The 14,420-nt window shown below is 34.8% G+C and overlaps 1 protein-coding gene across 1 annotated transcript; it reads right to left on the bottom strand.

Annotated features, from left to right (window-relative positions):
• Positions 1–10,573: 10,573 nt before the first annotated feature.
• Positions 10,574–12,959, bottom strand: LOC145329082 (uncharacterized). Its single transcript, XM_080173102.1, has 2 exons — positions 12,934–12,959; positions 10,574–11,614 (listed from the first exon to the last, which is right to left on the bottom strand). Exons 1-2 carry the CDS (start codon positions 12,937–12,939, stop codon positions 10,712–10,714), a joined length of 909 nt encoding a protein of 302 aa, XP_080029228.1. The 5' UTR covers positions 12,940–12,959; the 3' UTR covers positions 10,574–10,711.
• Between the last annotated feature and the right edge of the window lie 1,461 nt (positions 12,960–14,420).

Here is a 14,420-nt window from a genome sequence, read left to right as displayed (position 1 = left end):
GCTAAGAGTATTGGAAATATAAACACAAAAGAACAGAAAGAAATTTGCGAGCAGACGAAAAGGGTCTCCATTTGGGCCAGGTAGTTGTCTGGATTATACAACGTCTATACTTATGCCTAAATTGTTAGGATACAAATATTTAGAGGACCCACAGACTACACCTATAAAGTAATTGAATGTTTGTGACTTTCAAAACAAGTGCTTGTTTAGCACTGGTTACCCCCACCCCCCTCCACCGCTCCAATTAAATAAAATAAATTGAAAATAAGAGGGGGGGATAGGTATGCAACAAATTCAATTACAATTTTGTTTAGACTTATACATTTACATTATGCTTATTAAGTTATGACACTCTACAAGTGTTCATTTTCGTTTGTCCTATCGCGTCAGAGCTTCACGTTTAAAGATAATGCAACCATGTTACTGTACAAAATTATTAATTTTAAAAGCGAAGCTTTTCTATAATTAGGGTCGGTCCGTCCATCCGTCACAGAGAGTTAGCTCTTTTCGTTAAATAAACAGGTTAGAATTGTCATATCGATTCCAAACTTTGCATGATGATTCCTATAGTAGTTAGGTACAATTAAGAAAGCGTAGCAACTCTATAAACAATACCAGAATGTCAGTACGTACATTTTAAACATGTCAATTTTTAACTTTTTTGACAACAAATTTTTGTATGTTAAAATTATCCGATTCTTCTGATTTTTTGAAAACTGATTCCTATTACAACAAGGTACAATGTTATAAGCGAAGCAATTCTATAAACATGTCCCAAAAATGTAAGTATGTCCTTAAACAGTATCATCTATTTATGCAGTTTTGCAACAATTTTTTTAAAAATATTGTTTGTACTGATGCATTAATATTCTTCTAATTCAGTTCTGACAATCTACAAGTGTTAATGTTCGTTTGTCCTTCCATTTCAGAGCTTTTATGGATGTTGTCATCCTTGTTATTTTCCAATGAACTAGGAGTCGGGTAACCTTTAATTATTTACTAAGTATATTTGCGATTACTTTTATTTAATGAAATCTTCCAATTTTAAACATTTACAAAACAGCCTGCTTAATTGCATCAAGATCCATGACAGATCTATATAGGAAATAAACGTCTATAAATGAGCTCGAGTCTTCCAATGGTAAAGTGTTTAAAACTCATAGTGCTCCAATAATCCTCATTAAACTCTCATTGACCAAAGCGATAAGACCTTTATTCTATTTGTTTATGGAATGAATTAAGTTTTTTACTTCATGTAGATATTTGAATTACATTGGAGTATTTAATCCTTATTTCTTAAATAAAAAATATACGTTTATAATAAAGTAAATCTAAGAAAACTCTATTTTAAAAGAATTTGATTGTGGCAACACTTCCTTTGTGTTAAAATATTAAAACTAAAATTTTAATCATATTAACCCTTTGGTGATGGTAATGTAAAAAAAAATATAGTTGAAAAAATCTTTTTAAAATCATTTAAATTAATAAATATTTACTTCTTTCTTTTAGATAGTAATGGCGAGGGAGGAAAATTTATTTATTGAAAAATAGATAAATAGATATGTACTTATAGAAAACTAGCCAATAGCGATATAGTTTTATTGAGCCAACTCTAGTCTTATAATATGTAAATGAATATACTTATATTATATACAGAATAGCTTCAAATAAGTACTTCTTACAAACTAGCATGGTTTATAGAATAGCTGGCAGTTTACCTCAAAGTGCGAAGTCGAGCACATAAACCTCTTTTCCCTTAAATTGAAAATAGGAGGAGAGGGATAATTCTTCTCTTGTTTATTACTTTAATTCAGGTTATTTAATACTTAATTATTAATACTTAAGTAATATTGTCGGGAACTTTTGTTTAATGAAATCTTCCAATTTTTAACATTTACAAAACAGCCTGCTTTTTTGCATCAAGATCCATGACAGATCTATATAGGAAATAAATGTCTAATTATGAGCTCAAGTTTTCCAAGCAATAAATGTTTAAAACTCATAGTGCTCCAATAATCCGTAATAAACTCTCATTGACCAGAACGATAAGACCCATTATTTTACTGTATGAAGAATAAATTCATTTTTTTTGTTTCATGTTGCTATTTGAATTATATTGAAGTTTTAAATTTCTATCCATAAAACAGAAAATTTAAATTTATAATATAGTAAATAAAAGAAAACTTAGTTTTAAAATAATTTGATACTAGCGATACGTGCATAATGTGGTCAGATATTGAACTAAAATTTAACAGTTAACTAAACATTTTAACCCTTTCAGGGCGATAATTTGAAATAAAAAATATTAAGATTCTAAAATAGTTTAAAGAAAGAAATCGCCAGGGAGAAGATAATGGGAGAAAAGGGTTAATAGTCAGAATCAGATAACCAAAAAGAAAGTAAATAAAAGTCCAGTGGCGTGCGAAGCACTTTGTCTAGGGGGGGGCATTTTGAAGATTTTGTAAAATTTTGCCCCCCCCTAAATCAAAGTGCCCCGGGGGGGCACTTTGCTTTAGGGGGGGGCATTTTGATTATATATACTAATTTTAAATAAGGGCGTTTTAAGGGGTGGGATTATTTGATTATGGGCCTCCTAGTCCTTATCCCTTCTTCCCCATCCCTATTTCCCATTTATATCCTCCACCTCTTCCCCCCCCCATCTCTTCCCCCCCCCTTCTCTTCTCTCCCATCCCTTCTCCCCACCCTGCAATGACCGAAGGGAAGGGAGCTAGAAAGCATCTTCGAAAAAATAGTACAGAAGATAAATTCACCTTTCCCCTCCCCCCCCCCCCTCCACACAAAATCTCAGCAGGAAGGATGAATAACCCCATTAAAAAAAATTGGGGGGGGGGGGGGAGATAAAAACAATCATTTTGGAAATAATTTACCAAAAATTAACCTAATATGAAAAAATGATATTAAATATTTCTTTTTTATCGCTAGAGGGGGGCGATTGCCCCAAATGCCCCCTTCGGTTCGCACGCCACTGAATAAAACATTGAATAAACCTAGCCAATAGCGAGATAATCATATCGAGCCCAACTCTAGTATTGAATATTGGGTAGTTATGCAGGGTTAGGGTTCCTTAGGTATTGGAAAATAAAAACAGTGCTATACAGGCACTTTAAGGGAAAGCACGGAAAATCTAGAAATATCAAACATTGGGTTAAATATCTGAAGAAGTCTTAGTCTCCCAGCCAATTTATTTAGATGGACATTCTTAATTAAATAGCATTTACTAAATTAAGTCATGACAGACGAAGTTTTATCGACATGACACTATGAAATTATTAATTATTTTCCTATATAATGACATTTGATGCTGTAAGTATTGGTGCAAAAAATGGGGACAAATTTCAAATTGATTTGACGGGGCTGATTATTTACGTCACAAGTGAAGGGAAAGAAAAGGGAAGGAGGAAAGAAACCCCCTAGAAAAGAGATGGGGGTATGACGTCACACGTCAAAACAATTTGAAATTTGTCCCCATTTTTTGCACCAATACTTACAGCATCTGACATTTTATTGGTAATATAAAAGAATTTTGATCTTTTAAACATGAAAAGCCTCTTCTATATAGCTTTTCTATTCTTCCAGTCAAAAAGTGTGTTTTTTTGTCGCTAGAATTGCAAGTTTACCTAAAATCTATAGACGTCCAAGGGGGGGGGGGGTAAAAGTGATGTTTAGTGTTTACCCCCCTCAAACTTTAAAATTCCTAATTTTAACCTCTTTAAAATTAAAAATTAAATACATTAGATCACCCCGCTCAAACCTTTAAAACACCTAATATACCACTTTCTAAACAAAAAGCTTGGATGTCCTTTGTTCTCATTTGCTTTTATATGTATATTAGATTTTTAGCATTTTCGTATGCATACCTTTGATAGCGGGTGTGCTTAAATTATGATATTTATCAATATGACCTTTACATATCTATCAGATGGTCACACAGACCAACAAATAATTTATATGCATATTATAGCAACAAATTTATTAAACCATCAATTTCTTATCTTAGCTGCGAAGCTACTCTATAATTCATTTTGTTTTTCTGTTAGCCAGTCAATCATTTCCTAACCTTATGAGAAATGTGAAGATTCCTATGATTCCTGTGAAGATTCCTATGGGCATCTAGTCTATATATTGTTTTGCAAGTCTGTCATGCCTTCTTGGGTTTTTTGCATATTTTCTCTTACTTTAGTTTATTGTCATCCTTGTTATTATTAAATACCTTTCTCCTTTTATTTATGTCGTTTTTAAATTTTACCAAATATCCTCACATAATATATTTGTTAATTTCTTTAAAAGGCGCAATTTAATTTATTTTGCCGTATAAAAGGTGATTTATAAAACAAAACTATGCTATAAATTTTTTTACAGCTGTTATGCATGCATGGTACATATAAGCCAGTATATATACAGATGAATGACCACTCCCCTCTTCTGCCACTGCCCTATAAACCCAATCTTGGTTGTATCAATCACTCATTTAGAAATTTACACAACATGTACAGTGTACACCAAAAATGTTATTACTTGGATCTTACCACAGATTATCATATACTAATAAAGTGAAACTTGAAGCTGGCTAAACAACGATCCCCTTTACCTCAGCCCCCACTCCTACTTGATCTAATTAATTATATATCCATTGCTAAAGAATATTGAAATCAGAGGCGTGCATGTGGTTTTGTCACCCCCGTGGAGTCCATCTACTGTACACGCGACTGATTGAGTATATATTAGTAGATGGAGTGTATAACAATCTTAATATCTTATTTTTCACTGATTAGCTACCCGTTTTCGTCATGCAAAACATTTTTAATTTTTGTACAGAAACATTATTACAAAAGAATCATCCTATTAATGTGAAACCCTGATATTAACTTATTCTAAATTAAAAAAAAAAAAATTATTGTGACAGTTTGATCCTAATAAACAAGGATGACAACACCAATAAGTAGCAAAACACAATAAATAATGGATTGACAAATGGACACAGTGAATTGTAGAGTTTATGTTCAGTCGTCATAGAACGAATGGGAAATAATATGTGATTAGTATGAACTCAAGAATCCTTTCCTCTATCAATATATTTGTCTTTTGACGCATAACCGACAGACTGACGGACTAAGTAAATTGTTTAATGATGCTCAATGTTAAATCTTTGCTATTCTATTTCAATTAGCAACCGAAATAATAACATTTCCCCGGCCATGGACGGGCGGACAAAAAAGTGATAGAATGTCAATTTAGCTAACAATTCAGTCCCCTTTACAGGAAAACTTCATGTAGGTCCATTATATGTTTCTTTTATATTTTTTTAGAATGGGAGTAGAATGATATCTTTTTTTCAATCGATATTTAATTTCTTGGATGTTAAAGTGATGCACCCAGTTGGCTAAACCCCCCTCATCCCAATACCCTCCCCTCCTACTGGATGAACGAACTGGCCAATAAATAAGGTCCGTATTAGCAACCTAAATTGACGACAAATTTTTATGAAATGAAATCAACGTTTATTCTACATCCATTTAAATACATGACATTACAAAATTTGGGCAGCTATGTGTTCCAGAAAATAATTTTTTTTGGCTTAAATACCATCGCTATATCACTCTGTCAAGAATTAAAATAAAATGTCAAACTAATACGTCTTTAAAAAAATAGTTCTCTTTAATTGAATATGCGATGGTTGGTTTAAAAAAAAACTGTACTAAAAGTTGCATGTACAGGTTCTCTCATTCGTTATCTGAAAATTATTTTTGGTTGGTACTAACAAGCAGTGCCCAAACTTTTTAATCAATAGTTTAAATCTACAGAAGGGTAATTGTGTTGATAATCATTGGGGATGTACAGCAAATTATCGCCCATTGTCTTATTAAATGTAGGGGGAATATAATCATACACAAATTTTCACGACAAAGCGTAGCCTATTAAGGTACGTCCAAGCTTTTTACTTTGAGGGGGTAAAATGAGGGGTTGCAAATGTATGAGGGGGATAATCTAATGTATTTTTTTTAATTTCAAGGGGGTAAACACTCATTTACCCCCACCCTTGGGCGTCGATGCTACTAATATCCGTAATCGTCTCTAATATAGTTTTGAATCTTTTAACATAGGAAACAAGGATAAAAACATGCATAAGTAGCGAAGCACAAAAATCATGAAATGGACAAACAGACAAAGTAAATTATAGATCAAATGTTCCGTTCTCATAACAAAGAAAAAAGAGAGAGAATATGCAAAAACACAAAACCTTAATAAATAACGTTTACATCTTTTGAAGTATTACCGTCAGACAGACGGATTAAATAATATATTATATGCGCATATGACAAAGGAATCCTCATTAAAAATTTTTAACGGTAGCAGCCGTGAAGACACACATCCCACATAGCGTTACGGACAAACTGACGGACAAATAGACAAGATGAATTACAGAGTAGCTTCGCTACTAAAAATGACTTGTAAGCAAGATGACCTTAGCAAGCTGTGATTGGTATTTCAGCGTCTGATTGAATTTTAAAAAAGAAAGAAAGAAAATAAATAAATTCTATCCTATTAGATATAGTAGTAATTTTTTTTTAGTCTGTAGCCTAAGATCTCAAAAACTGCTGGTCCGAATGGGTAACTCTTTTCAGGGTAGGTTTTGTATATGTCATGGGGTAATTTTAGGCTATTTTCCTGACCTATTCGTCTTCCTAGACTTTAGGGGCGAAGCAACTGGTTATATAAGATAGTAATATTTACTTTTTTTTCATCAAGATTTAACTAACAACTGAAACGATTCACCTCTTTTTAAAAGCGAAGCTTTTCTATAATTAGGGTCGGTCCGTCCGTACGTCCGTCCGTCTGTCCGTACGTTAGTAACGGATAGCTTTTTCCGTTAATTTAGGCATGTTAGAATTGTCCTATCGATTTCAAATTTTGCATGGTGATTCCTTTAGTAGTTAGGTACGATTTAGAAAGCGTAGCAACTCTATAATCATTACCAAAATGTCCGTACGTCCATTTTAAACATGTTAATTTTTTTACTTTTTTAACAACAAATTTTTATGTGATCTAATCATCGGATTGATCTGATTTTTGGTATATTGATTCCTGGGACAACAAAGTATAATGTAATAAGCGAAGCAACTCTATAATGAAGTCCTAAAAATGTAAGTATGTCCATAAAAATTATCCTATATCAAGCAATTTTTCAACAAATTTACTTACAATTTTGCTTTGACTCTTATAAATTTATATTATGATAATTAAGTTCTAACACTATACAAGTTTGTCCTACCGTTTCAGTGCTTCGCTTTTATGGATGTTGTCATCCTTGTTTATTTAGGGAAGCTTCACGTAGGTTCTAGGATGATACTTATTCAGATAACCTAATGCTAAGGGCATCGCCGCTTATTTTTAATAAGTTTTTTTTGTGTAAGTTAATGTGTCTGTCCATATTATCGCTAATTCATGCATGTTAGAGTTGTCCTATTGATTTTAAACTTGACATAATTTAGAAAGCATAACAACTTTATAATCAGTCCTTTTAACCATTTGCAACATTATTCTTTTTAGCTTTTCTGATTCCTTGAATAATACAAGTTTCACTTTATAAGGGTACATTGTAATCTGAGGTGGAATCTTAAAAAAAATTTGCCCCACTAATCGCTTAGTGGGGCAAAATTGTTTTCGTGAAAAATCCTCCAAACTCACATAAAAAATCTACAAAAATTAAATAAAATCCTATGTAAATAACCCTTCTAGTGGGGCAATTTTTTTTTAAGAATCCACCTCTGGTATAAGCTCCAAGAAATAATATATCCATTACCCTAAAGGGTATGTTTAAATTGAAATTTGACAAACAATGGTCAATAAATGGTATTCAGATCAATATCATCATAACCTTTTAGATCAGAGTTATGTTGCAAAATTACGTCGGTTCTTGCAAATATGAAATATGATGGTGATTATTGACTTCGAGCCTAAGAAAGGGGTGGTTTCTTTTTTCTCATACCCTGCCCCCCCCCCCCCCCCCACTACACACTAATGGTGATAAACAAGATTACCCTGCTAGATTAAAATTATTGGCTGAAAAGTTTGGACACTGATTGTCTGTATCATCCAATCAAGATTATTAAAAGTACCCAAATTTTTTTTTAACAAACAAATGAGAAAACTTCGAGTACCAGTGTAATTTATAGTCCAATGTCCCCCCCCCCCTCCATCCCTATTTAAAAAGGACACAATCAATGACCTTTTATAGCTGTCTTCGCCTATGTTACATAAGTGTATAAAGATATGTAATTGTACTCTGAGATAAAAGGGCCGATAAATTGATGTATATCCCCAATTATGATACACAACATTACCTCTTCTGTAGATTACAATTAGTTTTTGAAACGTTAAGACACTCTACTTAATGAACCAACCAATCAATATTTATTATAGTCCCCAAGGTTATTAGGGCAAAGGTTAAGAAAACGTTATTATAACACTTTGGGGACTAGTGTAATAAACAGCCTATTGTTCCCTCTATCTCTGAATTATAGCACACACAATGACTCTTAAATATCACTCACTTTCGGGCCAACTAAATTTTATACCACTAGCGGCTGTGCCAATAGCCTAATGATAATAAAATGGTGATTACTGTACTATTTAGGTGCAATTTTCTAACTTTCGGAAGCGTAGTAATCCTAAAATTATAATTTGAAAGAGCGTATGTCCTTTTTTAATGATTTCTTATAGCTTTTTGGCTACGCAAAACACAAAATAACAGCATTAGATGCTATTTTTTTGGATCCATTTAAATTTAGAAGGATTAACATATTGATTGGAATCTTAGGAAATAAGACAATGGACGATAAATTGATCTACACCCCCAATTAATATCATTAATTAGATTTAAACATCGCATTTGTTGAAAAAGTTAAACACTTTTAGTTTGTAAAACTCAACCAAAATATACTAAATTTACTCAAAGTCTCAAAACCAATGACAGAACGTGTTTGAGAAATTTTGGGGCTCAGAACATCGAGTTAAAATGATGGCCAACGGCCGGCTGCCGAGCCCTGCTTTGATAAAATAGTTTAATTATATTAAAAAGAATGACTGTTCTTAAAATTTCCATATTTTTACCATTTACCACCTAAGAACATTATCTTAATATGCTTTATGTGTGTTTTACTTTTTTAGTGGCAAAGATTTTATTTCATTTAAATGTCCGTTTGTCTATCCGCAATCTATAAAAAAAAATATTTTAAAAGCACTGTCTCTCATTTGTTGGCTTAAATCTTTGTCGTTTTGTTTATCGTCATTGGGGATTACATATATTGTATCATCTATTGTCTTATCCCTTAAGATCCTTGCGATGCTATTGCATTATTTTGTATAAAAATTAAACGAGTCTCTTTATTTAAAACTAGCGGCTACGCCCCTAGAGGCCTCTAGGGGCACTTCAGGAGAAGATAGTCGAATTTAATAATTCAATTTCTTATTTTAGATTTTAAATTTTTTTTGTGGGGGTTGCCCTATTCCCTCTCATTTTCAATTTTAGTTAAAAAATTTTAAAAAAAAATTTTTGGGGGGGGGTGGATATTTCATTTTTAGGGGGGAGTTGGGGGTGTCCCACCCCCAAGAAAATAGTTATAAACCTTCCCGGGACCTATGAGAAACTACCCTGTTAAGGAGAACCCGATCGGTTCAGCGGTAAGCGAGATCCTTCGCTACAAACAAACAGACACACAGACAAACAGACAGACATCGCTCTATTTTGTATTATAGATAAAAATGAAACGAGTCTCTTTATTTAAATTTGTCCTAGGTAAGAACAAAGAAGTAATATCCTAATCGATATATAAACAACTGGATGTTGCATAATCCCAGCTGGCTATAAAAAAAACCCATACACAGCCTTTACCGTATCCCATCCCCTTCTACTGTATGACCAATAAATGAGGTCCATATTATTGACCAAAATTGACAACAAATTTTCCCCTGTCAATTTATCCACATATTTTATATCCAATAATATCCTAGATTTTGCACTTGTTTGTAGTTATGCAGCTACTCTATAACTAGGGCCAGTTCGTATGTCCCCTATCCTGGCAAAATTAATGTTCCATCACCCCTCTACAAATTTATGTAAAGAAAGAGAGCGAATATGTAAAAACCTAAAATCACGAAACCTTAAAAAATAAGGTTTCTGTCTTTGAAAGTTGTAAAATGAAAAGCAGCTAACAAGCTGCTTAAAAGCAAGCAGACTGCCGAAGGTTTTTTATACCTAATTATGGTGCATAATAATGGGAATGTTAGCAAGAAGTTTCATCCATGTATCTTATGTAGGAGTCAAGAAAATGTGTTGTAAAGAGTAAAAGCGGCTAAAAAGCTGCTTAAAAGCAGTCTGAGAGCTATACATGTTTTATACTTAATTATGCTCCATATTTATGGGAATGTTTACAAGAAGTTACAGCGTTCTATATTTAACAAGAGCTGAGAAAATTACGTTTCCCTCAATTCATTAATTATTGGCAGACGGACGGACAATTGAAATTATAGAGTAGCTTCGCTACTAAAAATGTTTTTTAATTATTTCTCGCTATTTATTTCTAACATATCTAGCTAAAGTAATCAGTTCATACTGTAATAAATAAATAGGAATAAATAAATTATAATATTGCAACAAATTTTTAATTTTTGGTATCACAGCCGCTGCTAACTAAGCATGGTAGACAGGGGCGGGGGCATAAGCAGGGGCAGGGGCATAGGCGGGAGCTGGAGCGTAAGCAGGCGCGGGCTTGTAGGCTGGGGCGGGTTTGTAGGCAGGGGCAGCCTTGTAGGGGGCGGGCGCGGCGGCGTACTTGGCCTCGCCGGAGTAGGTCACATCAGCAACATAACCGCTGTAGGCGTCGGAAACCTTGTAGTTGACAGTCTGCAGTCTGCCGTCGGGAAGGGCGACGCTGTAAGAGCCGGAGGTGGCGTACCCGTCTCTGTTCTCTCCGGCTTGGAAGTTTGCACCAGAATAGTCGTCGGCAACGGCGTAAGTGTAGGCATACACGGCGGGCTCGTTGTATTCGGGCTCAGCATCGTGGTAGGCGGGCTTGGCAGGAGCGTGGTATACAGGCTTTGCGGGAGCATAGGTTGGGGCAGGCTTGTAGGCGGGAGCAGGGGCATGGTACACGGGCTTAGTAGGAGCATAGGTGGGGGCGGGCTTGTAGGAAGGTGCAGGGGCGTGGTAAACAGGGGCAGGTGAAGCCTTGTACACTGGAGCGGCAGGGGCATAAACTGGGGTAGGAGCAGGCTTGTAGACAGGGGCGGGGGCGGCATATGCAGGGGCGGGAGCATGATACACAAGGGCGTTGTAGGCGGCAGGGGCGGCCTTGTATGGCACAGCTGCGGGAGCGTGAACGGCGGTCACTTGCTTCTCATAACCTCCGTACCCATGCACGGACTGGGGGGCGGCGTGAGGCTGGCTGCTGACGGCAGCATGGGCCGCAAAGTGGGGCTTGTGCACGGCATGGCTTACGGAGGGGGCGTTGCCCAGCTTGATGGCCTGGTGGTGGCTCTGGTCAGCAGAGATTCCGGCCACAAAAAGGGCAGCAGCTGATACATACAGGAATACCTGAAAATAAAGTTTAAATTTCTAAGGAACCATAAACTAGTTTATTTTTTAAACTTAAGAATAAAAATTGTTTTTTCATTTAATTGCTTTCAAACTATATTTTTTGGTAGCGAAATTTAGACAGCTGAAATATTAAAAGGACTCTCCACAGAAAAATCAACTTTGGATTTCTGAAAATCTAACCTGAAATTATTAATTTCTGTTCAATTTTAGGCATTTTTTGTTTTTGTGGCATCGCGATCGAAGCCCTTTGAAATTTTTTACCTCCTTTAAGTGAATCCTCCCGCCATTTAATTTGTGCTGCTTTAGTGATTTTTAGCTTCTATTTTTGCCGCCGTTGCCGCATTCATCGCCCTTCTCCGCCGCTACTCCGCTGTACGTCGCTTTTTAATACATGCTCCCCTCTCCCTTGTTCAGAAATTAAATGGAGGCTGGGGATGTTGTGTATAGCTACGTACGCAATGTATAGCGGAGTAGCGGCGGAGAAGGGCGATGAATGCGGCAACTGCGGCAAAAGATGGTTATATTTGGCGGAGGCAAACACAAAATGGAGGCGGCAGGATTGTCCAGTCAAGGAAGAGGATAAATCGTAGAGCGGCCGGTTGCAATAGAGCAAATGTTCTTTAGCGGCGAACATATATTGAGTGGAGGAAAGTGTAGTATAATATTGTTATAGCGGCAGTACAAATAGGCGGCGGACAAAATTTTCAAAGGGCTTCGATCGCGATGCCACAAAAACAAAAAATGCCTAAAATTGAACAGAGAATAATAGTTTCAGGTTAGATTTTCAAAAATCCAAAGTTGATTTTTCTGTGGAGAGTCCTTTTAAGTGAAGATTTCTATTACATATGCTCATTTTAAAGCTTTTGTGATTTTTTTTTAACCTTATTCAAAATAGATGGCTGAAATTTTTAGGAATTGAATAAGTTTACACTCTACATATTTTAATTAAGTTTTATTAAGATATGCTTTTTGGTTGGGGTGCTAGATCGATTCCTAATTTTTCAAGTTTTTGTTATTTTCGCAATTCCTGTTCAAGATAAACGGCTGGAATTTTTAGGGATTAATTTAATCAATATTCTCTATATATATAAGTTTGGTAAAGAGTTGCTAATGGTTGTGGTGCTGCTAGATCAATTCCTTGTATTTTACGTTTTTCTTATTATCTTACTGCTCCATAATACATTTTTAAACGGTTTCGTGATTTTTCTTATTTAAGATTTTTGTACTCTATAGATACTTTTACCGGATGTCTATCCATAATTTTTGAGCTTTGGTACTTATAGATGTTGTCATTAAATGATTTGATTGTTATTCACCTTCATGGTTGGGATGTGGCCACGAACTGATGAAAATATTAGGGTAGCAGCCAATATTTATACTAAAATTTTCATATGCTACACATAGATAGATACATTTGTCAACGATCGGGGATGACCTATTGAAAGATAAATATACATGTGGGAAAGAGAGAGAGAAAATGAAAATTTGTCTTTAATCTTCAAGCCTTTTTCCTCAATTCTACTTAAATATCAACAACATTTCAAGTGTTTTACAAAACCGCCAAAAATCATATGTTTCATATAAAAACAATCTCTACAAGTTCGGGCGTAACTAGATAATATAGTATCATCACAGGGCAAGTTTTAGTCTATTTGGATGGACTTTGGAAAGCAAGGGGGGGGGGGCTTATTAGTACCTGTAAAGCTAGGGACGTGCATAAGGAGGATGAATCCACCCCCAAAACTAAATCCCCTGAAAACAGCCAAGAGAGGGCGAAAGGTAAAAACTTAACCTCTCTCCCCCCCCCCCCTCCTTAGATTTAAGTAGGGTATCAAAATTGATTGAGTATAAAGTATATCTGACATGAAAAATATATCTTCTAACCGGTTTGTGGCCATTTCCCTCTCCCCCTTTATGGCCTGAAAATGGGGAACACTTTCGCTTTCATGAAAAATCTTAAAAATGGTTTCAATAAGTGGGCTCGTATTAACCCCTTAGCTGACGATAACGTGAACAGTCTGAAATAATTTATTTTAAAAATGTTTTTTTATTTTCATTTGGGGTTTATGGTTTTTAGTGTCGTTTTTTACGATTGTAATAAGTTTTTTTTATTCATGTGATATTAATGAAATTTTATACAGAGACTACCAACTACTTTAACTAGCTATGTTTACAATTTCATCGATCTACATTGAAAGGCTAATGAGTAAACGACGCTCAAAGACAATCAACATTTTTTATTTAATAGTATAAAAAAAGACTTTTTTAAACGTAGTACCTACGGACAAAGATTGCATAATTAAAGGGATTTAAACGTAAAAATCGATCATGAAGCATATAAGAACTGCGATTCTCATTTGTCTAAAGAATCTACACAAAAAATTTCAGACTCCTATCTTTATTTTAAGTGGTTTTTTTTGTAACAGGAAAAAAATAATTGATCCTAAATTTAAACTTAGTAAATGAAAAATAGCATAAATCCTGCCATGTGGGTCTGCCCCCAACCCCTTACCCCTTACCAATAAATGAGGTCCATATTAGCAACCTAACTATACAACATGTTCTACCTTGTAAATATTTCCATGAATGAGGGATCTTTTATTTTTTCAGTATGGCTTTGCAACCGATAAATATCCGCTAGATTAAAATCAATTCTCAGCCATACTGAAATGCCTCATATTACAGGCAATTTTCTCTCAATTATTAAACCTATATTAAATAAGGCAAATAATATTAAATTAGGACTAATTGGTACCCAAACTTTTATAACTATTAGTGAACATTGGACTGTAAATTACATTTG

Source organism: Acartia tonsa, chromosome 9 (assembly GCF_053477335.1).
Source record: "Acartia tonsa isolate MP-2025a chromosome 9, ASM5347733v1, whole genome shotgun sequence".
In the NCBI taxonomy this organism is placed as follows: Eukaryota; Metazoa; Arthropoda; class Copepoda; order Calanoida; family Acartiidae; genus Acartia; species Acartia tonsa.
The sequence above is the reverse complement of the archived record's forward strand: the minus strand, read 5'-3'. Positions and strand labels throughout refer to the sequence as shown.